Source organism: Colobus angolensis, unplaced genomic scaffold, assembly GCF_000951035.1.
Source record: "Colobus angolensis palliatus isolate OR3802 unplaced genomic scaffold, Cang.pa_1.0 Scaffold32, whole genome shotgun sequence".
In the NCBI taxonomy this organism is placed as follows: domain Eukaryota; kingdom Metazoa; phylum Chordata; class Mammalia; order Primates; family Cercopithecidae; genus Colobus; species Colobus angolensis.
Genome location: NW_012116488.1, coordinates 12,677,601 through 12,702,197, shown reverse-complemented (window position 1 = coordinate 12,702,197; position 24,597 = coordinate 12,677,601). Strand labels below are relative to the sequence as shown.

Sequence of the window (24,597 nt, the reverse complement as noted above, 5' to 3'; positions counted from 1 at the left end):
GTTAGCCAGGATGGTCTCGATCTCCTGACCTTGTGATCCGCCCGTCTCGGCCTCCCAAAGTGCTGGGATTACAGGCTTGAGCCACCGCGCCCGGCCTCATGAATATTTTTTATATCATCAGCAGAGTACAGAAATTTGTTCTTGGTTTTCAGTGTTAAGAATTAACCTACAGACAATTTATGGAATATTTAATTTGCATTAGAGAACAGTGTGCTATAACTCTGCCAATGCCAGGGCATGTTAAGAGGTATATAAAGTATAGGTAGAGAGGAAGACAAAGGGAAGGAGTAGGGGTGCCAAGTCCCTCAGCTTACCCAGCAGAAAAGAGATACTTAGTGTGAGGTAGGGTTGGGGCCCAGGGGAGGGTGGCAGTAGAGTTTAGGAGAGGATAGGACACGTGGGTAGAAAGTGAGGTGAATGAGGGCTGGGAGGTTGCAGGGGGCGCTGAGTGGAAAAGGCGGGGCAGAGCAGGGTGTGCTGAATGGAGAGAATGGAGCAGAGCAGGGGTTGCAGGATGGAAGGGGCGGTGCAGAGCAAGTGGTGCTGAGCAGAAGGGGTGGGGCAGAGCAGGGGGTGCTGGGCAGAAAAAGTGGGGTAGAACAGGGGGTGCTGGGCAGAAGAGGTGTGGCAGAGCACGGAGTGCTGAGTGGAAAAGGCAGTGCAGAACAAAGAGTGGTGAGTGGAAGAGGTGGGGCAGAGCAGGGGGTGCTGGGCGGAAAGGGCGGGGTGGGGCGAGGGCAGAGCGCCCCCTCGTGGCTGGGGCGCCTGCGCAAACCAGCTGCCTCACGCTCACTGGAGATCGCGCTACTTGACCGCACCTCACTTGTGCTGTCCACGCCTGACTTTGTCTTACCTGACGCGATATGCCTCTCCTGCGTGGGCGCTGTCCTGTCCGCCGCCACTACCGCGACGTGGCCCTGCTTGGCCTGCAGCCGGCTCCCCGCTTCGCCCACTCGGAGCCCCCGCGCCAGCGGCCCCTTTCTACCGCCGTGAGTTGAGACCCAGCCATCATGGCGGCGCGGACAAGGCGGGCGGGAAGCGCGTGGCCCAGACAGGGCGCCCCGACGGGTGGGAAGAAGGGAGGACAGGGCTTGCAGGCCTCGCGTGGGAGGCTCCTGTGGCTTGGCCGCCGTTGGGGGAGGTTCCTGGGAGAGGGTCGCAGTGAGGATGCTGTCGTCAGGCGCAGGGGCGGAAAGCCTGGGACCCTCAGGGCCGCGCGGGGATTGGGCCTCCTTCGTTGTTACCGTTTACCGGCACCTGGCTCGGGGGCGGGGCTGTGGTTTCGCGGAGGAACGGTTTACCATCCTCGGATGTCCTCGGCACTGCCAAGATTTAACATTTTCGATAAAATGGTGGAAATCCTGGGCCGCATCAAAATTCCACAGTGTGAAGGCTGGAACCGGAGAACCGATAGATGAAAAATGAATTGAAAAAAAAATCAGGTGATCCATGAATCGATTTTCAGCTTTTTAGATTTCAGCATTTTAAGTTCTTGTTTCTAGGACAACGGTCTAGTTGCTCAAAATGTTTTTTAAAGTACTTTTTGTTAGGCAGCAAGTTACTGGTCCAGGAAGCCATACTCAGCAGCGCATTTCGTCTTCTCTTCCAGGAAATGGCTGTTGGACTTGTGGTGTTTTTTACGACCTTCTTAACACCAGCTGCATACGTGCTAGGCAACCTGAAGGACTTCAGAAAGAATTAGATGGAAGAAGATGTTGAACAGCTGTTAACGTCCAAAAAACTTTCAGAAAAAGCTGTGTTTTTGTTAACGAGAGCAAGATTACCTAGTTGAGTGATGCAACCATTGTGGTATTCACTTTCCTCTTGTTTATGATGAATATTTTGCACTTTTTTAGTACTGTGCATTATATAGATGTATAGTAAAAAATGTTCTGCCTAAGTGTTAAATAAAACAGAAATACTTATTTGTGCTTGGTAATATGTGTGCATATTATTTTCTAAACATTGTGAAAGCTGATGAAAATTTACTGAGCACTGCTGTGAAAGGTCAGACTTAGTGACTCAAGGGGTGACATTAAGCGTTACTGTATGGGAGTGAATGTATCTAGTGATATCACCCTTAAAAGATTAGATGTGGAGCTGTGAGGTAATGTAAGTTTAGCTAAATGGTTTTTATGTTCTATTAGTACTGCCATGCCACACTTCACAGTTTGCTGTGAGAAGTACAACCATTTCTTATCTTTGCCTCTTTAAATGACTACACTTCAGAAGGTGAAGAGTCAGTACATCTCCTATTTTATGTTCTCTTAGTCTTCTGGGAGGTTTGAAGAATCATACACATCTTTGAACTGTCTTAGCTGTTGATTATGCTGTTATCATGGGCAACATAGTTCAACTCTGAGCCTTGGTTTTCTTATCTCTCTAATGGGGACTTAAAATTGCTGTCTTGAAGGGATGTTGTGGGAATAAAACATTGAAGAAAGATAAAGTACCTTTCAACATAGTACCTGAAACAATAGTCAATAAATAGAAGTTATTGTTTGAGGATATACAAGGTTGCCAATATTCATTCATTCAACAAATACTGAATTCCTGTGATGTGCCAGTTATTGTGTGAGGTCAGTATACCCCAAATAGACTCCTTCCGTGTTTAGCTTACAGGTCTTAGAGGGCTAATGTTTTGTTACTTTAGTATTTTTACATTTCTATCTCAAAATTTATATTGATGTATTAGTCGATGTTCTCCATAGAAACAGAAAAAATAGGATGTGTATATATACACATTTATATATGGAGAGAGAGAGATTGGTTTATTTTAAGGAATTGGCTCATGGTTGTGGAAGCTGGCAGGTCATAAATCTGCAGGACGGCCTGGTAGGCAGGAAGACACAGGAAGGAGTTGGAGTCCCAGTCTGAGGACAGTCTTCTGTCAGAATTCCCTTTTTGCTAAAGCCAGTCTTTAAAGCCTCCGACTGATTGGATGAGGTCCGTCTACACTTTGAAGTACTATCTTCTTTACTCAAGGCCTACAGATTTAAATGTTAATCTCTTACAATCTTCACAGAAACACCTACATAGTATTTGACCAGATACCTGGGAACTGTGGCCTAGCCAAATTGACACAAAATTAACCATCACAATTGGATAAAATAATTTTTCAGAGTGAGAGCATGAAAAAGGTTGGTGATACTCCTGAAATGTAAAGGTGTGAGCACAGTGGCTAATCAAAATCTTAGCAGTTTCTTAAGATCTACCTTCGCTGTTCACTGGTTGCAAACCTGCTCCTAGGCCCTTTACGTGAACTCCCATCGGGACACAGGCTCAATCTTCTGATTTCTTGTATTCAGTGAGACCTTGCTTTTGCTGCCAGTTTTGAACTTACTTTTTCCTTCTCTAACTCTGATGGCTTTGTATTTCGACTTCTGATGCCTGCCTTCATGTGCTCCAAATTATGGCAAAAGACAGCTTTACCGTCCTAGCTGGGGAAGAATATTGAGCTATAGGAATCTTTTCCATAGAACTTTAGCACTTAGTGTTCTGAACTGTTTGACACTCAAGTTATTGAGTACTCTCATGCAATAATACTGTATGTTGGAAAATGGTAACTTATTTTGATGAATGAACTCTGTTGCCTTGTCTCATTAATTTTATACTCATAAAAGTGTCACATTCAAGGTACAGTTTGTTCTTGTTTGGGGTAGTTTTGTTCTATAAAGGCACTGTGAACACTGAATTAATGAATACTGAACTAGGGGAAATTCAGAGTTAAGTTCCTGTGGGCCTCTGGTCATAACATTTTTGTCAGCCTCTCAGTCTATAACTTATTTTATGTATGTTTCTTTTTAAAAACACCTTATTTAATGTACAGATGCTCTTGGACTTAACAATGGGGTTACCTCCTCATAAACCCATTGTAAATTGAAAGTACTGTAAATTGAAAATGCATTTAATCTACCTAACCTGAATATCATAGCTTAGCCTAGCCTACCTTAAATGTGCTCAGAACACTTATAAATCAAATGCTGCTTTAAATGGAACCTATTTATAGTTTATGCACATATGCATAAACATAGACATACAATATGATACTTTGGTAGGTTCAAGAGTTGAGGGAGTCACATCTCTAATGTTATGCGTGATGTCAGCCTTCAATCAGCTGAGCTTCCTTATTCCACGGTTCCCACCACACCTTGACTTGACATCACTGAGATTTCTACTTCTTTCTTCTCCATAGGACCCTGCTATTTTTCCTTTTACTTATTGAACCTTATCTTTTTGTAGTATGTGAACTATTTTATTTTTATTTTTTTTTTTTGAGACAGTGTCTCACTGTGTTGTCCAGGCTGGAGTGCAGTGGCACAATCATAGCTCACTGAAGCCCCGAACTTCTGGGCTCAAGTGATTTTCCCACATTGGCTTCCCAAAGCTTTGGACTACAGGCATGAGCCCCTGTGCCCAGCATATTCACTTTTTAACTCTGTTTGAAATCACCTTTGCCATAGTATCACACACTGTGGTTTGGCTGCTTATTTCCCTGCTATGAATTTGATAGTTCTTTCTTAGTCTTAGCCTCTCTTTTTTTTCTGTTGTAAAATGTATTCTTTCTTTATATTCTCATTCCTGTGAATAACTTCAGTTACCATATACTTGTTTACTCCCATATCAATCACCCTGTCCCATATCTTTCTCCTGAAATCCAGATAATTATGTGTATTTGCTTAACATTTCCTCTTGGATATTGTATAGACACTTCGGATTTAAAAATCCAAACCTGAAACCTTTCTCTCCTCAAACCTGCTCTTCTTCCTGTGCATTGAGTGATTCATTCAATATTTGATCATGTTTGGACACTTACTGTACACCACTGTACACTGTGCTAGGAACTGGATATATACTGAGGAACCAAAAAGACAAAGTCTGTGCCCTAACTTGCTCTGGAAGAGGAGATAGACAAACCTGCAACCTTAAATACGTCATCATAAATAGGGTATGAAAAATAACCACAGGTCCTAACTAAATTGGGGGAGGAGAGAGTCACAGAAGTTATGTTTGCTAACATGATATTTAAGTTAACCTGAAAGATAAATAGATGAAGAGTGGGGGAAGGAAACGAAAATTTTAGGCATAAAGAACATCATATATGACACCCTGAGGGGGCCAATATCTTTAACATTTTGTAGAATTGAAGAAAGCAATGTTTAAGGGTTTTGAGTGAGAAGGAAAGTGATATGAGAAGATGATGATGGGCAGGTGAGAGCCAAATCCTTACAGGCTGTGTTTTATGGACGTTTAAAGTTTTATTGTAACTACAAGTTGAGTACCTTGTACCTCTAATTTGAAAATCTGAAATCCAAAATGCTCCAAGATCTGAAATTATTGAGTGCTGACATGATGCTCAAAGGAAATGCTCATTGGAGCATTTCTGATTTTGGATATTTAGCTCATTGGAGCATTTCTGATTTTGGATTTTTAGCTTGGGGATGCTCAAGTGGTAAGTATAATGCACATATTTCAAAATCTAACAAAATTCAAAATCTGAAACACTTCTGGTCCCAAGCATTTTTTTCTTTTTTTGAGACAGGATCTTACTCTGTCACCCAGGCTGGAATGTAGTGGTGCTATCGTGGCTTACTGCACCCTTGACATCCTGTTCTCAAGTGATCCTCCCACCTTAGTCCCTTGAATAGCTGGAACCACAGGCATGTGTCACCATGATCAACAAATTAAAAAACTTTTTTTTTTTTTTTGTAGAGACGGGGTCTTGCTATGTTGCCCAGACTGGTATCGATCTCCTGGGCTCAAGTAATCCTCCTGCCTTGATCTCCCAAAGTGCTGGGATTACAGGCATGAGATACTGCACCCAGCCCTAAGCATTTTGAATAAGAGATATCCAATCTATACAGGAAAAGGGTTTTCAGCAGGAAAGGGTTAGGATCTGGTTTTGGTAAGACAACCCAAGTACTTTATGAAAGTAAATACAATGAGAATTAGATCATGTTTGGCTTGAATCTCAAAAGTAAGCTAGTGTGGTCATTTCAGCCACCAAAGGTAGACAGGGAAACCATCTTTGTCTTTACTGTAGCTCTGATTTTACAGTCTTTTTTTTTTCTGACGGAGTTTCGTCATTGCACCCAGGCTGGAGTGCAATGACATGATCTCGACTCACTGCAACCTCCTCCTCCTGGGTTCAAGCAATTCTCCTGCCTCAGCCTCCTGAGTAGCTGGGATTACAGGTGCCTGCCACCATATCCGGCTAGTTGTTTTTTTTTTTTACCCCCGAGATGGAGCCCAGGCTGGAGTGCAGTGGCACATAATCAGCTCACTCACCTGGTCTCAAGCGGACTCTCCTGTCTCAGCCTCCCAAGTAGCTGGGATTATAGGTGCCTGCCACTACACCCAGCTAGTTTTTGTATTTTTAATAGAGACAGGGGTTTCACCATGTTGGCCAGGCTGGTCTCGAACTCTTGACCTCGTGATCGGCCCGCCTTGGCCTCTCAGACTGCTAGGATTACAGGCGTGAGCAACCATACCCAGTCAGTTTTTTGTATTTTTAGTAGAGATGGGGTTTCACCATGTTTGGCCAGGGTGGTCTTGAACTCCTGACCTCAAGTGATCCACCCGCCTTGGCCTCCCAAAATACTGGGATTACACATGTGAGCCATGGTGCCCGGTCTGATTTTACAGTCTTAATAATTTTACATTTTGAACTTCTCTTACATTGACCACCTCTTTCCATCCAGGTTCAGCTTCATCTCTTAACAACTCTTAATTGTCTTGCTAACTATGCTCTTGTTATAGTCAACTACTCATATTTTCATGCCCCTATCCTATCAGTGCACCAGTTTTTCAGATTGCCTCCAGTCTTTACATAGGTAGCTAGTGTCCCTAAAACGCTTTTCTCCTTCTCCAATTTCTGCTTTGGCTTGGATAATTTTTACTCCTATTGCTCTCTCAACTCTCAGATTAAATGTGTCTGTTGGATAACCTGTCCATCTCCTGTGTTCCCATGACATTTGTAGCTTACTCTTATTATAAATGTAGTCTCTTCAGGAATCTACTTCTGGTGCACTTTTTTTTTTTTTTTTTTTTTTGAGGCAGAGTTTTGTTCTGTCGCCCAGGCTGGAGTGCAGTGATGTGATCTAGGCTCACTGCAACCTCCGCCTCCCAGGTTCAAGCGATTCTCCTGCCTCAGCCTCCCAAGTAGGTGGGATTACATGCACCTGCCACCACGCCTGGCTAATTTTTGTATTTTTAGTAGAGACAGAGTTTCGTTGGCCAGGCTGGTCTCAAACTCCTGACCTCAGGTGATCCACCTGCCTTGGCCTCCCAAAGTGCTAGAATTATAGGCGTGAGCCACTGTTCCCAGCCATTTCTATTTCACTCTTGTAGGTTGCAGCCCTTTGAGGTCTTAACCCAAATTGACATGGGTTCACCCATTCACCTGATTCCTCTCCCAACCCAGATCCCTTTAGACTCTGGGCTGCAATCTCTGTTTACTTACCCACGAGAGACTGTCGAAAGCACTTTTCAGTCACTTCTTCCAGAACTGCTGAATGCAGGGCTGTCTTGATCTCTGTATTTCACCAGGGCCTGGCCTGGTAAGTCTTCAGTGTTTTGCAGTTCTTCAGTACCTTCAAGGAGATGTTTGTGTATTTTGTTCTACTTGTCTAGTTGATCAGCAGAAATAACTGGCTTTACTGACCCATTCTGCCATTACCAAAAGTGCAAACCCACTATATGATCTGATTTTTCCGGTTTTGAAATATTTAATTTTTTTTTTTTGCCACATCTGGCCTAGTAATCTGTTTTTAAAGCTATGGTTAAAGCAAATAAATAGCTTTCTTTATATAAGGTGAATGGAGAATTTGAAATAATCTAAATTCTGGTTAAAAAAATTTTTCTCTTTTATTTTAGGTTTGGGGGTACATATGCAGATTTGTTAACATCATGAAATTGTATGTCATGAGGTTTGGGTGTACAGATTATTTTGTCACCCAGGTGATAAGCATAGTACTCAATAGGAAGTCTTTCGATTCTCATCCTCCTCCCACCCTTCAAACTGAAGTAGGCCCCAGTGTGTCTTGTTCCTTTGTTTCTGTGTGTACCCAGTGTTTCGCTCCGACTTATAACAGAGAACATGTGATATTTGGTTTTCTCCTCCTGCATTAATTCACTTAGGACCTGTGTTAATTCACATAGGACAGTGGCCTCCAGCTCTGTCCATGTTGGTGCAAAGGACACGATCTCCTTTGTTTTCATGGCTGCATAGTATTCCGTGGTGTATATGTACCACATTTTCTTTATCCAGTCCACCACTGATGGGCATTGTGATGGTCAATACTGGGTGTCAAGGTTATTGGATTGAAGGATGCAAAGTATTGGTCCTGGGTGTGTCTGAGGGTGTTGCCAAAGGAGATTAACATTTCAGTCAGTGGGCTGGGAAAGACAGACCCACCCTCAATCTGGTTGGGCACCATCTAATCAGCTGCCAGTGTGGCCAGAATATAAAGCAGGCAGAAAAACATGAAAAGACTAGACTGGCTTAGCCTCCCAGCCTAAATCTTTCTCCCGTGCTGGATGCTTCCTGCCCTCGAACATCAGACTCCAAGTTCTTTGGTTTTGGGACTCGGACTGGCTTCCTTGCTCCTCAGCTTGCAGACGGCCTATTGTGGGACCTTGTGATTGTGTGAGTTGATACTACTTAATAAACTTCCATATATATATATATAAATCCTGTTAGATCTGTCCCTCTGGAGAACCCTGACAAATACAGATTTTGGTGGGAGTGGTTCTAGAGGAACAGAATATTAACGATGGAGTTTTTTCATTGGTTTTACGGTTTCTGGAGTTGGTTGCTTAATATGAATAGACCCCATAATGGTAAGGATGCTACTTCTAATAGTATGGAGAACACTGATAGTCGTTGGCATGAACTGTTTAGAGAGTTATGCAAAATAAATGCATTTGATGCCCCTGAGAGGCAAGGAGTTTAGTGACTCTCTGCATAATACCTTTAACTATATGTGGAGGACCAAGGAGCATAATGAAGTTGGTTGGTTGCTCCTAAGTTCACTGGACAAAGTGATGAAAGAAAATGATGAACTCAGGGATTCTAACTGCCAGCTTCAGAAGCAGATCCTGAGCCTCAAATCTTCTAAGATGGCCCTGAATGAGAATCTTATCTCCTGTAGAGAAAGAGCTGAAATTGTAGAAAAACAGACATAAGCTCTTATCATGTGCATGACTGACCTGCAGTGAAAGGCGGATACACAGCCTCGCCAGGTGTCTACTGTTAAAGTGAGGTCATTGATGGGAAAGAATGGGACCCTGCAACTTGGAATGGGGACATGTGGGAGGACCCTGATGAAACTGGGGACACTAAGCTTGTAAATTCTGATGAACCTTTTTTGACCAGAAGAAACAGCTTCCCCATTCCCAGTAGTGGCAACATCCCCTTCCCGACCCATGCTGCCATCAGCCTTTCCACCTTTGTCTGAGGAGATAAACCTTGCACTGCTGCCTGAGGCAACAGTGATGGCCTCCCCTGAGTCAGCTGCCAGGCAAGATGTTGTTTCTCCTTAGGAGCCACCCCCAACACCCCTGTTTGCTTCTATAACTATAACTAAAGTCCCAGCAGGTCCCTAGAGGTGAGGTTGAGAGTGTGACCCATGAAGAGGTGCAATACACTTAAAGGAACTACTTGAGTTTTCTGATTTATATAAGCAGAAATCTGGAGAACAGGCATGGGAATGGAAATTAAGGGTGTGGGATAATGGTGGAAGGAACATAGAGTTGGATCAGGCTGAATTTATTGATTTGGGCCCACTAAGTAGGGTTTCTGCATTTAATGTTGTAGCCTGGGTAGTTAAAAAAGGTTCTAATAGTTTATTTGCTTGGTTAGCTGAAATATGAATTAAAAGATGGCACACTGTGAGTGAGCTGGAAATGCCTGATCTCCCTTGGTTTGATGTAGAGGAAGGGATCCAAAGGCTTAGGGAGATTGGGATGGTGGAGAGGATTAGTCACTTTAGACCTACTCATCCCGGCTGGGAGGGTCCAGAAGGTACACCCTTGACCAATGCTTTGCAAAATAAATTTATGAGGGCAGCACCTGCATCTTTGAAAAGCCCTGTAATTGCTCTTCTCTGTATGTCAGATCTAACAGTGGGAACTGCAGTCACTCAAAGACAAAATTTAAATAAAATGGGAATAATTGGATCCCAAGGTGGCAGGGACCAAGTGGCAGCACTCAGCCGTCAAAGCCAAGGTCAGTGTAACTACCATAATGGACAGCAGAGGCAAAGCAGCAATTAGAATAGTCTGACTTGTGTAGAGCTCAGGCATCAGCTAATTACATTGTTCCTAGAAGTGAAATTGTAGGAAGCCTACTGTATTCATACATAATTTATATAAGCTGAAAACTTCCAGGTTGAATGGACAAAAGACTAACTTGAATTATAAAAAGAGAGAATCGTGACTTGAGCCACTTTACAGACTCAGAACCCCTTGAATGAAGGGGAGGCCGGGTCTCCTTGAGGAAGGACCCCACTACACTACCGACAATTTCTGCTATTAATCTTTCTCCCATCCTTCCCCATGGAGACATCCAGCATTTTACCAGGGTAACTGTACACTGGGGAAAGGGAAATGATCAGACATTTTGGGGATTACTGGACACTGGCTCTGAGCTGATGTTGATTCCAGGGGACTCAAAACATCACTGTGGTCCTCCAGTTAAAGTAGGGACTTACGGAGGTCAGGTAATTAATGGAGTGTTAGATCAGGTCAAACTTACAGTGGGTCCAGTGGGTCCCCGGATTCATCCTGTCATTTCCCCAGTGCCAGAATGCATAATTGGCATTAACATACCTAGCAACTCGCAGAACCCTCACATTGGCTCCCTGACTGGTAGGATAAGGGCCATTATGGTGGTAAGGGGCGAATGGAAACCGTGAGAGCTTTCTCTACCTAGGAAAATAGTAAATAAAAAACAATATTGCATCGCTGGAGGGATTGTGGAAATTAGTGCCACCATCAAGGATTTGAAAGATGCAGAGGTGGTGATTCCCTTCACATCCCCATTCAACTCTCCTATTTGGCCTGTGCAGAAGACAGATGGATCTTGGAGAATGACAGTGGATTATTGTAAGTTTAACCAAGTGGTGACTCCAATTGCAGCTCTGTATCAGATGTGGTTTCATTGCTTGAGCAAATTAACATGTCTCCTGGTACCTGGTGTGCAGCCATTGACTTGGCAAATGCCTTTTTCTCCATTCCTGTCCATAAGGCCCACCAGAAGCAATTTGCCTTCACTACCTCAGGGGCATATCAACTCTCCAGCTTTGTGTCATAATCTTATTTGGAGAGAACTTGACTGCTTTTTGCTTCTACAAGATATCACACTGGTCCATTACATTGATGACATTCTGCTGATTGGATCCAGTGAGCAAGAAGTAGTAAACACACTGGACTTACTGGTGAGACGTATGTGTTCCAGAGAATAAATTCGACTAAAATTCAGGGAACTTCTACCTCAGTAAAATTTTTAGGGGTCCGGTGGTGTGGGGCCTGTCAATATATGCCTTGTAAGGTGAAGGGTAAGTTGTTGCATTTGGCCTCTTCTACAACCAAGAAAGAGGCACTGGCTGGGTGTGGTGGTTCATGCCTGTAATCCCAGCACTTTGGAAGGCCAAGGCGGGTGGATCACTTGATGTCAGGAGTTCAAGACCAGCCTGGTCAACATGGTGAAACTTCGTCTCTACTAAAAATACAAAAATTACTGGGGTGTGGTGTGATGTTGGGTTGTTAATAGGAGCTAATTTTTTGATGTGGGTGTTTAGCGCTATAAACTTTCTTCTTAACACTGCTTTAGCTATGACCCATATATTATAGTATGTTGTATCTTTGTTTTCATCAGTTTCAAGGAATTTCTTGATTTCTGCCTTAATTTCATTGTTTACCCAAAAGTCATCCAGGAGAAGATGGGTTAATTTTCATGTAATTATAGGATTTTTTGAGAGCTCTTGATACTGATTTCTATTTTTATTGTGCTGTAGCTCGAGAGTGTAATTGTTAAGATTTTGGTTTTTAAAAAATTTGTTGAGAATTGCTTTATCTCATATTGTGTGGTTAGGTTTAGAGTATATACCATGTGCCTCTGGGAAGAATACATACGCTGTTGTTGTTGGGTGGAGTGTTCTGGGGATTTCTGTTAGGTCCGTTTGGTCAAGTGTTGAGTTTAGGTCCCAAACATCTTTGTTAGTTTTCTGCCTTGAAGATTTGTTTAATCCTATCAGTGAAATGTTAAAGTCTCCCACTGTTGTTATGTGGTTATCTAAGACTCTTTGTAGGTCTCTAAGAACTTGTTTTTTGAATCTGGGTGCTCCAGTGTTGGGTTCACATATATTTAGGATAGTTAAGTCTTCTTGTTGAATTGAATATATCACTATGTAATGCCTTTCATTTTTTTTTTTTTTTGAGACAGAGTCTCGCTGTGTGGCCCAGGCTGGAGCGCAGTGGCGCAATTTCGGCTCACTGCAAGCTCTGCCTCCTGGGTTCACGCCATTCTCCTGCCTCAGCCTCCCGAGTAGCTGGGACTACAGGCGCCCGCCACCACGCCCAGCTAACTTTTTTTTTGTATTTTTAGTAGAGACGGGGTTTCACTGTGTTAGCCAGGATGATCTCGATCTCCTGACCTCGTGATCCACCTGCCTTGACCTCCCAGAGTGCTGGGATTACAGGCGTGAGCCACCTCGCCCAGTCTATGTAATGCCTTTCTTTGTCCTTTTTGATCATGTTGGTTTAAAGTCTGTTTTGTCTGAAATAAGAGAAACCTGCACACACAAAAACCTTTTTAGTTGAAGTATAACACAGGTATACAAGTTATAAGTGTATGGCTGAATGAATTTCACAAAGTTAGTATACCCATGCAACCAGCTCCCAGAGCAAGAAACAGAACATTACCAAGATCCAAAAAGACTTCCTTGTGCCCTCTTCTATTCATTAGCCCCCTAAAGATAATCCCAATCATGACTTCTAACAGCATAGATTAGTTTTGCCTGTTTGAACTTTAATATAAATATATAATATAGAATGTACTATTACCTCTGACTTCCTTTGCTCAATGTTATGTATGTGAGATTTATCCATATTGTAGTTTAGGTTTTATTTTAATTTATTGTAGGTGGAGAGATTAGATCAAGAAGGTGGCACATATGTTCCACCTCCAAACAAATCTGGAGAAAAGCACAGTTCAGTAGTCACAGTAGATGGGTGTTTTAGATGTGGGGAATTCCAGGCTCAGTTTCAACATATACAAGGAATGGAAAAGGGGCCTGGGATAATCTTCAGCGGGATTGTTAAGGGAACTATACTTAGCTACTTAACATGTTAAACCCTCCCCCATCTCAGTTTGTGGCATTGGCTTAAAAAATAACTTTATTGAGATATAATTTACATATAATTCAATTCACCGGCATTGGTTTATTGACTAAAGTTGTAAATGTGGATATTGGGGGCTAAAGGACCTGGGATTTTTTTCCAGGTAGTTGCTACTGTCCTCTAGAAAAAAATGGGAAGCTTTTACAACTACAATAGGTGCCACATGTCCTGCCCCTCCTCCTATATTTACCAGAATCAGGTCACAGTAAAAATAAACAGAAGGATAGAAATTCTCAAGTACAGAAGTGCTCAGGGCTGGGTGCAGTGGCTCATGATTATAATCCCAACACTTTGGGAGTCTGAGGAGGGAAGATTGCTTGAGCCCAGGAGTTTGAGACCAGCTTGGGCAACATAGGGAGACCCCATTTCTACAAAAAAAACCCTTTTAATTAAAAAAAAGTTATCAGGCCGTGCGCAGTGGCTCACACCTGTTATCCCAGCACTTTGGGAGGTCGAGGTGGGTGGATCACTTGAAGTCAGGAGTGCGAGACCAGCCTGGCCAACATGGTGAAACCCTGTCTCTACTAAAAATACAAAAATTATCGGGTTGTAGTGGCAGGTGCCTATAATTCCAGCTACTTGAAGGCTGAGGCAGGGGAATCACTAGACCTGGGAGGTGGAGGTTGGAGTGAGCTGAGATCGTGCTACTGCACTCCAGCCTGGGTGACACAGTGATACTCCATCTCAAAAAAAAAAAAAAAAAGTGATCAGACTACCAAGTTTCACCAAATACTTGAGGAAAATCAATACTGTGAAAAAAGAAGTACCAAACTCAAGAAATAAAACTAATACTGAGAAATCAGAGTTAACATAGCAAGCAGATAACGATTTTTAAAGCAGACATATTCTCATAGATTTGACAATGGAACATCCTTGACTATGAAGCAGAGATCTTGAATATTAAAAATATAATTATTAAGATGAAGAACTCAACATCTGAGCTAAATATCAGAATGTTACAGTCAAAGATCAAATCAGCTGCCGGAGTAAGCTGTGAAAGTCTTTAAGAACATAGAGAAAAGACCAAGGAAATAGAAATAGTGAGAAAAAAGGGCACATGGAATATAGATTCAGGAATTTAATATCTGTCTAATAGGAATTTCAGTTAGAGAAAAATGAAGGGAGGAAATAAAGGAGTCAAATAAAAGTTTCCCAGAGCTGGAAATGACAAAAGGCCTCAGATTGAAACAATCCATCAGCTGGAAGTAGAATAAATTATAAAAGGCCTACACCTAAATACATTCTGGTGAAATTTGAGAAGACAAAGGATAATGAGAAAATTCCAAAAGCTTTCAGACAGAAAAAGAGAGGTTGTCTATGAAGCAATAATCACATCTTTTATTATAGCACAATCTTCGCAGGCAATGAAACAACACTTTCAACGATAAAAAAGAAAATGATTTTGTAACCAATTAGAGTACTATACCTACCCAAAGTAACATTTAGGTGGGAGGGTAAAATAAAGATGTGCAAGGCCTTAAGGTTTCCCATGTGAGGTATTTCAGGTGAATTGTGGATTGTAGAAAATGTTCCTTCCCTTCCTTGTCTGAGCAAAGATTTTTTTAAATTTATGATTTAACTAACTAAGGATATAAATGTTATCACAAATGAGTTGGTTACACAGAGCAGATCCGAAACAGCATCTGTTCAGTGCATCTTTCCATGGCTCTCAGGTTCTTAATGGGATATATAACTGCTGGAGATGATGTCCAGCCAGAACAAGGTCCTGTGGATGTGGGAAAACTCAAGTCTTGCTAAGCTTTTGTCCTTTTATATATTTAGGGCTGAGGTGACCATTTAGAAATAACTTAAGCCATGTGTTTCTATTAGTGTAAGCAAATACTAAGTTCTCTTGATTCTTTTTTTTTTTTTTTTTTTGAGACAGGGTTTTACTCTGTCACCCAGGCGGGAGTGCAGTGGCATGATCTTGGCTGACTGCAATCTCCACCTCCTGGGTTCGAGCGATTCTTGTGCCTCAGCCTCCCGAGTAGCTGGGATTATAGACGCATGCCACCACAACCAGCAAATGTGTGTATTTTTAGTAGAGATGGGGTTTCACCATGTTGGCCAGGCTGGTCTTGAACTTCTGACCTCAGGTGATCCACCTGCCTCAGCCTCCCAAAGTGCTGGGATTATAGGCATGAGCCACCGTGCCCAGCCTTTCTTGATTCTTTTTATTTTTCCCAATAAGTATAAGTGCTAGGACTCTTGATTCTTAACCAAAAGACAGTATTGCCAAGGACACATCCTCAGAGTAGAAAAAGCAGTTGATTCCCAGTGTTCCTGAGCTTCTTGTTTCACAGACATCTATTTTTTTCCCACAGTCCTCATCTCTTAGCTCTTATCTGGGAGACTTTTGTACTGACTTTGATTTGAAGACATCGTAAATCCAGTTCTCCATTTTTCTTCTATTAAATAGTGATTAGAGGCTGCGTTCCTGCAAAACAAATCTATTACCACATAGGAGGTAAAAATAAAACTCATAAAATAGTAAAAAAAGAAATCTAAGGATGAGGAAGAAATGGTTACGGGAAATAGTGGTGAAGAATGCCAGTCAAACAAAATAGTTAAGTTCAAGTAATAGTTGATTCATTAAGTCAAACAATTTAATAATCTAGAACTGAACCCTCAGATGGTAGAACATGTGTTGGAGTAAAAGTGGATGGTAGGCAGCAGGGAAGGCTATAAATACTGATACTGATGGAGATACTTTGGCCAGTGAAATTGTATTCCTTTATTAATGCTGTGTGAGATAAGAAAAAAGAGTATTCCTTCAAAATTTAAGGTTAACTATAAGAAGTATGGAAATAGGCTGAATGTTTTCCAAACCTTTAGAGTAAAAACATGGGAAAGAAAATGAATCCAAAACAAAAAGGCAAAAAAGTTAGAGTAGCAACAATAGGTGTGGTAAATTGAAAAACATAGGAAAAACAACATGAGGGCAGGAATAACTTTTAAAAGATTAGTAATCACAACAAATGTGTTTGTTGCGAGAAGTCAGGGACCCCGAACAGAGGGACTGGCTGAAGCCGCAGCAGAAGAACATAAATTGTGAAGATTTCATGGACATTTATTAGTTCCCCAAATTAATGCTTTTATAATTTCTTATGCCTGTCTTTACTGCAATCTCTGAACATAAATTGTGAAGATTTCATGGACACTTATCATTTCCCCAATCAATACCCTTGTGATTTCCTGTGCCTGTCCTTACTTTAATCTCTTAATCCTGTCATCTTCTTCATAAGCTGAGGAGGATATATGTCACCTCAGGACCCTGTGATGATTGCATCAACTGCACAAATTGTTTGTAGAGCATGTGTGTTTTAACAATATGAAATCTGGGCATCTTGAAAAAAGAACAGGATAACAGCGATGTTCAGGGAACACCAGAGATAAGACTTCTGGCCGCCGGTGAGCCGGACAGAACAGAGCCATATTTCTCCTCTTTCAAAAGCAAATAGAAATATTGCTGAATTCTTTTTCTCAGCAAGGAACATCCCTGAGAAAGAGAATACTCCTTGAGGGTAGGTTTATAGATCGTCCCCTTAAGGCATGCCATCTTTTATGGTTGAAGCCGAAGGGATGAAATAAGCCCTGGTCTCCTGTCGCGCTTCCAGGCTTATTAGGACGAGGACATTCCCGTCTAACAAATTTTGGTTAGACAGGTTGTCTTCTCTCAAACCCTGTTTCCTGATAAGATGTTATCAATGACAATGCGTGCCTGAAACTTCATTAGCAATTTTAATTTTGCCCCATCCGGTGGTCCTGTGATCTCGCCCTGCCTCCACTTGCTTTGTGATATTTTATTACCTTGTGAAATATGTGATCTCTGTGACCCACACCCTATTTGTGCACTCCCTCCCCTATTGAAAATTGCTAATAAAAACTTGCTGGTTTTACAGCTCGGAGAACATCACGGATCCTGCCAACAGGTGATGTCTCCCCTGGACACCCAGCTTTAAATTTCTCTCTCTTGTGCTCTTTCCCTTTATTTCTCAAACCAGCTGAGACACCTAGGAAATAGAAAAGAACCTACATAACCATCGGGAGCGTGTTCTCCCAATATGTGTTGACTCTTTGTCTTGGCAAGCCCATCTATCTCAAGCAGTGGTAAAGGCAGGTAGACTAATCTAGGCAACAGGCTGCCTAATTTACTCTGTTCAGCTCTGACTTGGAAAAAGTGACCATTTGCCTTCCTATAGTCCATGATTTCTTCTATGGATGGAAATAGTTGGAATAGAGAAGAAGTCAATATGGACACCATAGCTGCATAATTGATTACAATGACCTGATCCGAGTCAATGTGAGAGGCAACAGGAACACAGCATCCCAGTGACACAGGATTGAATTTATACATTTATGTAAAATCCAAAACTCCCTCCTTAATTTTTGTTTCTATTTGACCCTTTCTCAGAGTGATTCTGCTATATGACTCATCCTTGGACCACTTTAGTTAGGCCTGTTCTCCCAGTTTTGTTCATTTTGCAGTCATTGCATGAATTAGATATTGCCTTTTCATTGTATTTTCATTTTTCTTTGATTATTTTGATTAGTTTCATTTATATCTGGATTCTACTGAAGGATAAGTGTTTCTAAAACACTGAGACTTATTTTACTTGCTATCAAAATTTTAACAAATTAAATTCCTCTATTAGAATATTCAGATTTTTAAAAATCTGAAAATACGATGTTTACTAGAGACATCACCCCTCTAAAAGTTTAAAATAAAGGGATGGGTCTTCTGCAAAAGATGATGGGGAGTGGGAAGAAGGCATTTTTACTGTCTTCTTCTTTGACAATCAAATGACAAAAATGAAAATGTAGAGAAAAAATGCTATTTTATTTTTCCTTTTTTTTTTCTTTTCTTTCGTTTCTTTTCTTTTCTTTTCTTTTCTTTTTTTTTTTTTGAGACATAGTCTTGTTCTGTCGTCCAGGCTGGAGTGCAGTGGGATAATCTTGATGCACTGCAACCTGTCTCCTGGGTTCAAGTCTCATGCCTCAGCCTTCTGAGTAACTGGGATTACAGGTGCATGCCACCACAGCCAGCTAATTTTTTATATTTTTAGTCAAGATGGGGTCTTGCTGTGTTGCTCACACTGGTCTCAAACTCCTGGACTCAAGTGATCCACCCGCTTCACCCTCCCAAAGTGCTGGGATTACAGGTGTGAGCCACTGTGCCTGGCTCAAAAAATGCCATTTTCAAAGAATTAGAAAAGCTATTAAGACACAAACTACAGGCCAGGCGCAGTGGCTCAAGCCTGTAATCCCAGCACTTTGGGAGGCTGAGATGGGTGGATCATGAGGTCAGGAGATCGAGACCATCCTGGCTAACACGGTGAAACCCCGTCTCTACTAAAAAATACAAAAAATTAGCCAGACGTGGTGGCGAGCGCCTGTAGTCCCAGCTACTCGGGAGGCTGAGACAGAAGAATGGCATGAACCCGAGAGGCGGAGCTTGCAGTAAGCTGAGATCCGGCCATTGCACTCCAGCCTGGGCGACAGAGGTAGACTCTGTCTCAAAAAAAAAAAAAAAAAAAAAGACCAAAAGAAAAAACACAAACTACAAAATAGTACACCTTAGCAAATACTGTAAACAAGTGAACCTGAAACAAAAACTGGAAGCTCACTGTCTCCTTATTCCTTGAGCAGAATCCAGATTTCACCAAAAGTTCTTAAAGGCATTAAATGTTTGTTTGTGGGTGCTTGGATGAGGTCACTGGAGAAGACAAATGCCCTTTAGAAAACTTCTTTATTGCAGGGGTTTGAGTTTTACTTGTCATTTCTATAATATATTCTCCTAGTCAACAACTGCAAGAGGAGAAGTAAGGTAGAGGAAGACGAGGCAATGATTGCTAAATCACAACACAACATACCTTAACCCAAAGGGTGTTGTTTTGAGCTTTGGTGCAAAAAACTGGTAGTAGTAAAGGAAATACATTAAGTAGGAGTGTGTTCCAGACAGTAAACTTGTGTGAAATTCTCCGACTTGATTCCCCTTACTTCTACTTCTACTGTTTTTCAACATATTCCTGGCCCAATTCAAAGACTAGACTGTGCCTAAAAACGTTTTTACAAATTGTGGTATAAAGACTTCCAGTTTCCAGTTCTGCATATGAGGAACTTGAAAGTTGCCACTCCGTTTTAATGAAAAGTAAAAAGCTGAACCGACTGAAAAAATCAATGACTCTCCTTAGATTCATAAGAGAGGTAAGGAGGCAGGGCACACTGCTGCTCCCAGGATTAGAGTGTCATGCTTACCAGAGCAGAAAAGTCATGCACAGACACTGCCGTGGGAACAAGTGCCCAGATAGGAAAACCTGAACTGTAATTGGCATATTAGTAGCGGTTCAGTGTGAATGAGTCTGAGGGTTAAATATTCCTGGGGACCTAGTCATAGGAACCCCTCCTTCCTTTTGTGAGTTTCACCTCTAGGCAGGTCGGCCAGGTTGGCCACGGTAAGTATCAGAGAAAAACCCCTTGTGTTTCTGGCAGGCAGAGGGAAAAGGAACCATTTTGAAATATGCCAGATTAATCCGTTCTTAACAAGGCCTGCCTTTAGGGGAACTAGTTAACCACAGCCTGACCTACTGGGGTTTCATCACTGCCTAACTTACCTGAGGGAAAGGAAGGAACCAACTCCAGTTAGCTTTAGCCTTCCATGTGGGAGAAGGGAAATAACCCAATTCTAGCCTATGTAGCCATCCTGTCCCACTTAAGAGGGGGTAGAAAAAAAGGATAAACACTTGTGGAGTTTGCAGTCCAGAAGCACAGACTCACTAAAAGACTGAGGCCTAATCACAGGACTGTAGAATGCTTCCCTTCCCCTCACACCTAATCACTACATTACTAAAGCCCTATTTATGGCAGTTCCTTTTACCTGGTGCATGATGTCCAGCTATCAAGAAAAACATTACAGGACATTCTAAAAGACATAAAGAACGATTTGAGGAAACAGAGCAAGCATCAGAAGCAGACAGGGAAGCGATGTTGCAATGATCAGATCAGGAATTTTAAACGACTGTGATTAATTGCAAAGGACTGAAATAGGTAAACTAGATTGTGTGCAAGAACAGAGGGACAGTGTAAGCAGAGAGGTGGAAATGTTAAGAAAGAGCCAAAAAGAAGTGCTAAGAATCAAAAGCACTGTAACAGAAATGAAGAATGCCTTTGATGGGCTTATTCAGTAGACTAGACACGGCTGAAGAAAGATCTCTGAGCTTAAAAATATATTAATAGAGGCCAGGCACAGTGGCTCACGCCTGTAATCCCAGCACTTTGGGAAGCCAAGGCAGGGGAATCACGAGGTCAGGAGATCGAGACCATCCTGGCTGACACAGTGAAACCCTGTCTCTGCTAAAACTACAAAAAAATAGCCAGGCGTGGTGGGGGGTGCCTGTAGTCCCAACTACTCAGGAGGCTAAGGCAGGAGAATCACTTGAACTCGGGAGGCGGAGGTTGCAGTGAGCCAAGATAGTGCCATTGCACTCTGGCCTGGGCAACAGAGCGAAACTCTCTCTCTCTCTCTCTCTCTATATATATATGTATATATATATATGTATATATAAATAGAAACCCTAAAACTGAAAAGCAGAGGACAAAGATAGAAAACAACGACAACAAAGAATATCCAAGGACTGTGGAACAACTACAAAAATGTAACATACAATTTTAATGGGAATACCAGAGGGAGAAGAAAGAGAGAAAAATGACAGAAGAATTATTTGAAACAATAGTAATTCAGAATTTCCCTAAATTAATGTCAAACACCCAACCCCAGATCCAGGAAGCTCAGAGACACAAAACAAGATATGCTCCTCCTCCTGCCAAAAAAAAAAAAAAAAAAACCCAAAAAACAGGTGGGTGCAGGGTGGCTCACTCCTGTAATCCCAGCACTTTGTGAGGTTGAGGTGGGCGTCTCAACCTCAACCTCCGTCTCTACTAAAAATACAAAAATTAGCCGGCGCAGTGGCGGGCGCCTGAAGCCCCAGCTACTTGGGAGGCTGAGGCAGGAGAATTGCTTGAACCCGGGAGGCAGAGGTTGCAGTCAGCTGAGATCACGTCATTGCACTCCAGCCTGGGCGACAGAGTGAGACTCCATCTCAGAAAAACAAAAACAAAAACCAAAAACACACATACACACAAACAAAACAAAACAAACAAAACGCAGAACACAACACTTAGGCACATTGTTTCCAATGAAAACAAAGAAAAATTCCTGAAAGAAACCAGTGGGGGAAAAAATTTCCTACCTGTAGAAGAACGAAAATAAGAATTACAATTGACTTCTCAGAAACTGTGCAAACAAGATGATAGTGGAGTGAAATATTTAAAGTGTTGAGAGAAATAAACCCCTATGACCTAGAATCCCATAACCTGCACAATTATCCTTCAAAGGTTAAGGAGAAATAAACGCATTCTCAGACAAATAAAAATGAGGAAATTCATTGCCAGTAGATCTGTCTTGTAAGAGAAGTTAAAAGAAGTTCTTCAGAGAGAAAGTAAATAATATAGGACAGAAACTTGGATCAACATAAAGAAAAAAGAAATGCTAAAGGAATAAGTGAAGATAAAATACTTTAATTTTGCTTCTTAATTGGCCATAAATAATTTGTTCAAAATAACAGCAACAATGTATTCAATTATATATGCTTATGTTCATATGTGTATATGTATATATACAGTAACAACTCCATATCTAATGTGATTGTATTACATACAGTAACAAACACTAAATCAACTCTATCAATAAGAATTTTGAATGTGAATGATTTAATACAGCAGTTAAAAGACAGAGATTGTCAGAGTGGACCAGAAGACATGATGCAACTATATATTGTCTGCAAGAAACCTACTTCAGATATAAAGACACGTATAGTTTAAAAGTAAATGGAGGAAGATATATCATGCTAACCTCAACCAAAAGAAAGCAGGAGTAGCTGTGTTAATTTCCAACACAGAAGACTTCAGACCAAGGAATACTACTCAGGAGAAATTTGTGCATTACCTAATGATAAAGGAGTCAATTCTTGAAGAAGACATGCAATCCTTAATGTGTTTAAGCACCTAACAACAAAGGATCAAAATACATGAGACAAAAACCAATAGAATTTCAAGGTCAAAAAGATGAATCAGTTATTATATTTGGAGACTTCAATACCCTTCTTAAAATGGACAGATCCAGCAGGTAAAAAATCAGTAAGGACATAGTTGAACTCAACAACACCATCAATCAACTGGATATAATGGTCATCTATAGACTACCTTATCCAACAACAGCAGAGTACATGTTCTTCTCAAGGTCACAAGGGACATTCACTAAGATAAAGCACATTCTGGGCCATAAAACACACGTTAACAAGTTCAAAAGAATAGAAATCATACAATGTTTGCTCTCAGACCACAGTGAAATTAAACTAGAATACTAGAATAAATTAAACAGAAAGATAGTTGGAAAATTTCAAAGTACTTGGAAAGGAAACAACACACTTCTAAATAACGCATGAGTCAAAGAGGAAATCTCAAGAGAAATTAAAGAATATTTTGAACTAATGAAAATGAGAACAACTTATTGAAATTTGTGGGATGCACAAAAGTAGAGCTTAGAGGAAATTTTATAGCATTGAATACATATGTTAGAAGAGAAGATTAATCATCTAAGCTTCCACCTTAGAAAACTAGAAGAGCAAATTAAATCCAAAGTAACCTGAAGAAAACTAATAGTAATGATTAGAGCAGAAGTCAATGAAACAGAAACAGGAAATTAATAAAGTCAACAAAACCAAAAGCTGGTTCCTTGTAAAGATTAATACAGTAGATAAACCTCTAGCCAGGCTAAGAAAAAAAAAGAGAGAGGACACAAATTACTTATATCAGAAGTGAAAAAGGGAACATCACTACAGAGCTTATGGACATTAAAAGGATAATAAAGGAATAGTGTGCACAACCTAATAGTCCCACAAATTTGATAACCTACATGAGATGGGCCAATTCCTTGAAAGACAGTCTATCAAAACCAAACAAAAAGAAATAGACAATCTGAATAGGCTGATACGTATTAAAGAAGTCAAATCAATAAATAATTAATCCTCAAAAGAGAAAGCACCGAGCCCAGATGGCTTCACAGGTGAATTCTACCAAACATTTTAGGAAGAAATCATACCAATTATCGACAATGTTTTCCAGAAGATAGAAGAAGGATAAATACTTTCTAACACATTCTACAAGGCCAGCATTACATAATAAAACCAGACAAAAACATTATAAGAAAAGAGAAAAACTACAATCCAGTATCTCTCATCAACATAGACGCAAAAAACTGCAACACAATATTAGTAAATCAAACCCAATTATGTGTATTTAAAAAAATCATACACTACGACTAAGTGGGGTTTATCCCAGGTATGCCTTAGTTGCATCCACATAGTGCTAATTCTGCAGGCTTGAAAAAATCAGTAGTGATGGAGGCTCGGCAACCTCCACCCAGATTTCAAAAGATGTCACTGAAAACCTGGGGCCCCAAGCATAGACTTGTCACAGGTGTGGTGCTACCACAGAGAGCCCCACCAGAGCAATGCTGAGCAGAAATGTGGGGCTGGAGCTGCTGCAGAAAGTTCCCACCAGGGTAATGCCTATGTGTAACTGTGGAAGCAGGACCACTTCCAGGACCCTGGAACTGTGGAGTCACCAGCAACATGGAACATCCACCTGGGAAAGTTTCAGGCACTGGACTTTAACCCATACAAGCAGCTATGTGGGTTGCACCCAGCAAAGCCATAGGGGTAGGGATACCTGAGGCACTGGGGGCTCAACCTTGCCCCATTGTGTTCGGGAGGTAGAACATGGAGTCAAAAGCAGTTATTCTTCAGCTTTAAGGTTTAATGTTTACCCTGCTGGGTTTCAGACTTGCTTGGGGCCTGTTACACTTTTCTCTGCCTACTTTTCTCTTTTGGAATGCAAATGTCTGTCTTATTCCTGTACCACCATTGTAGCATTCTTTCTTTCTTTTTTTTAAAGTCACTTTTTTTTTTTTTTGAGACAGGGCCTCACTTTGTCACTTAGGAAGGCGTACAATGGCATGATGACGGCTCACTGCAGTCTTGATCTCTTGGGCTCAGGCGATCCTCCCACCTCAGCCTCCTGAGTAGCTCAGATTACAGTTGAGTGCCGCCACAGCTGGCTAATTTTTTTTTTTTTTTT

At 41.4% G+C, this 24,597-nt stretch overlaps 2 protein-coding genes across 2 annotated transcripts in view; both read left to right on the top strand.

Annotated features, from left to right (window-relative positions):
- UNC79 (unc-79 homolog (C. elegans)) overlaps nt 1-24,597 on the top strand; it is a 357,370-nt gene that overhangs the window by 12,588 nt on the left and 320,185 nt on the right. The window lies entirely within an intron of this gene.
- On the top strand, nt 786-1,939 carry LOC105518525 (cytochrome c oxidase subunit 8C, mitochondrial). The gene is made up of 2 exons (XM_011951563.1): nt 786-989; nt 1,610-1,939. The coding sequence occupies exons 1-2, from the start codon at nt 864-866 to the stop codon at nt 1,700-1,702; spliced, it is 219 nt and encodes a 72-aa protein (XP_011806953.1). The 5' UTR covers nt 786-863; the 3' UTR covers nt 1,703-1,939.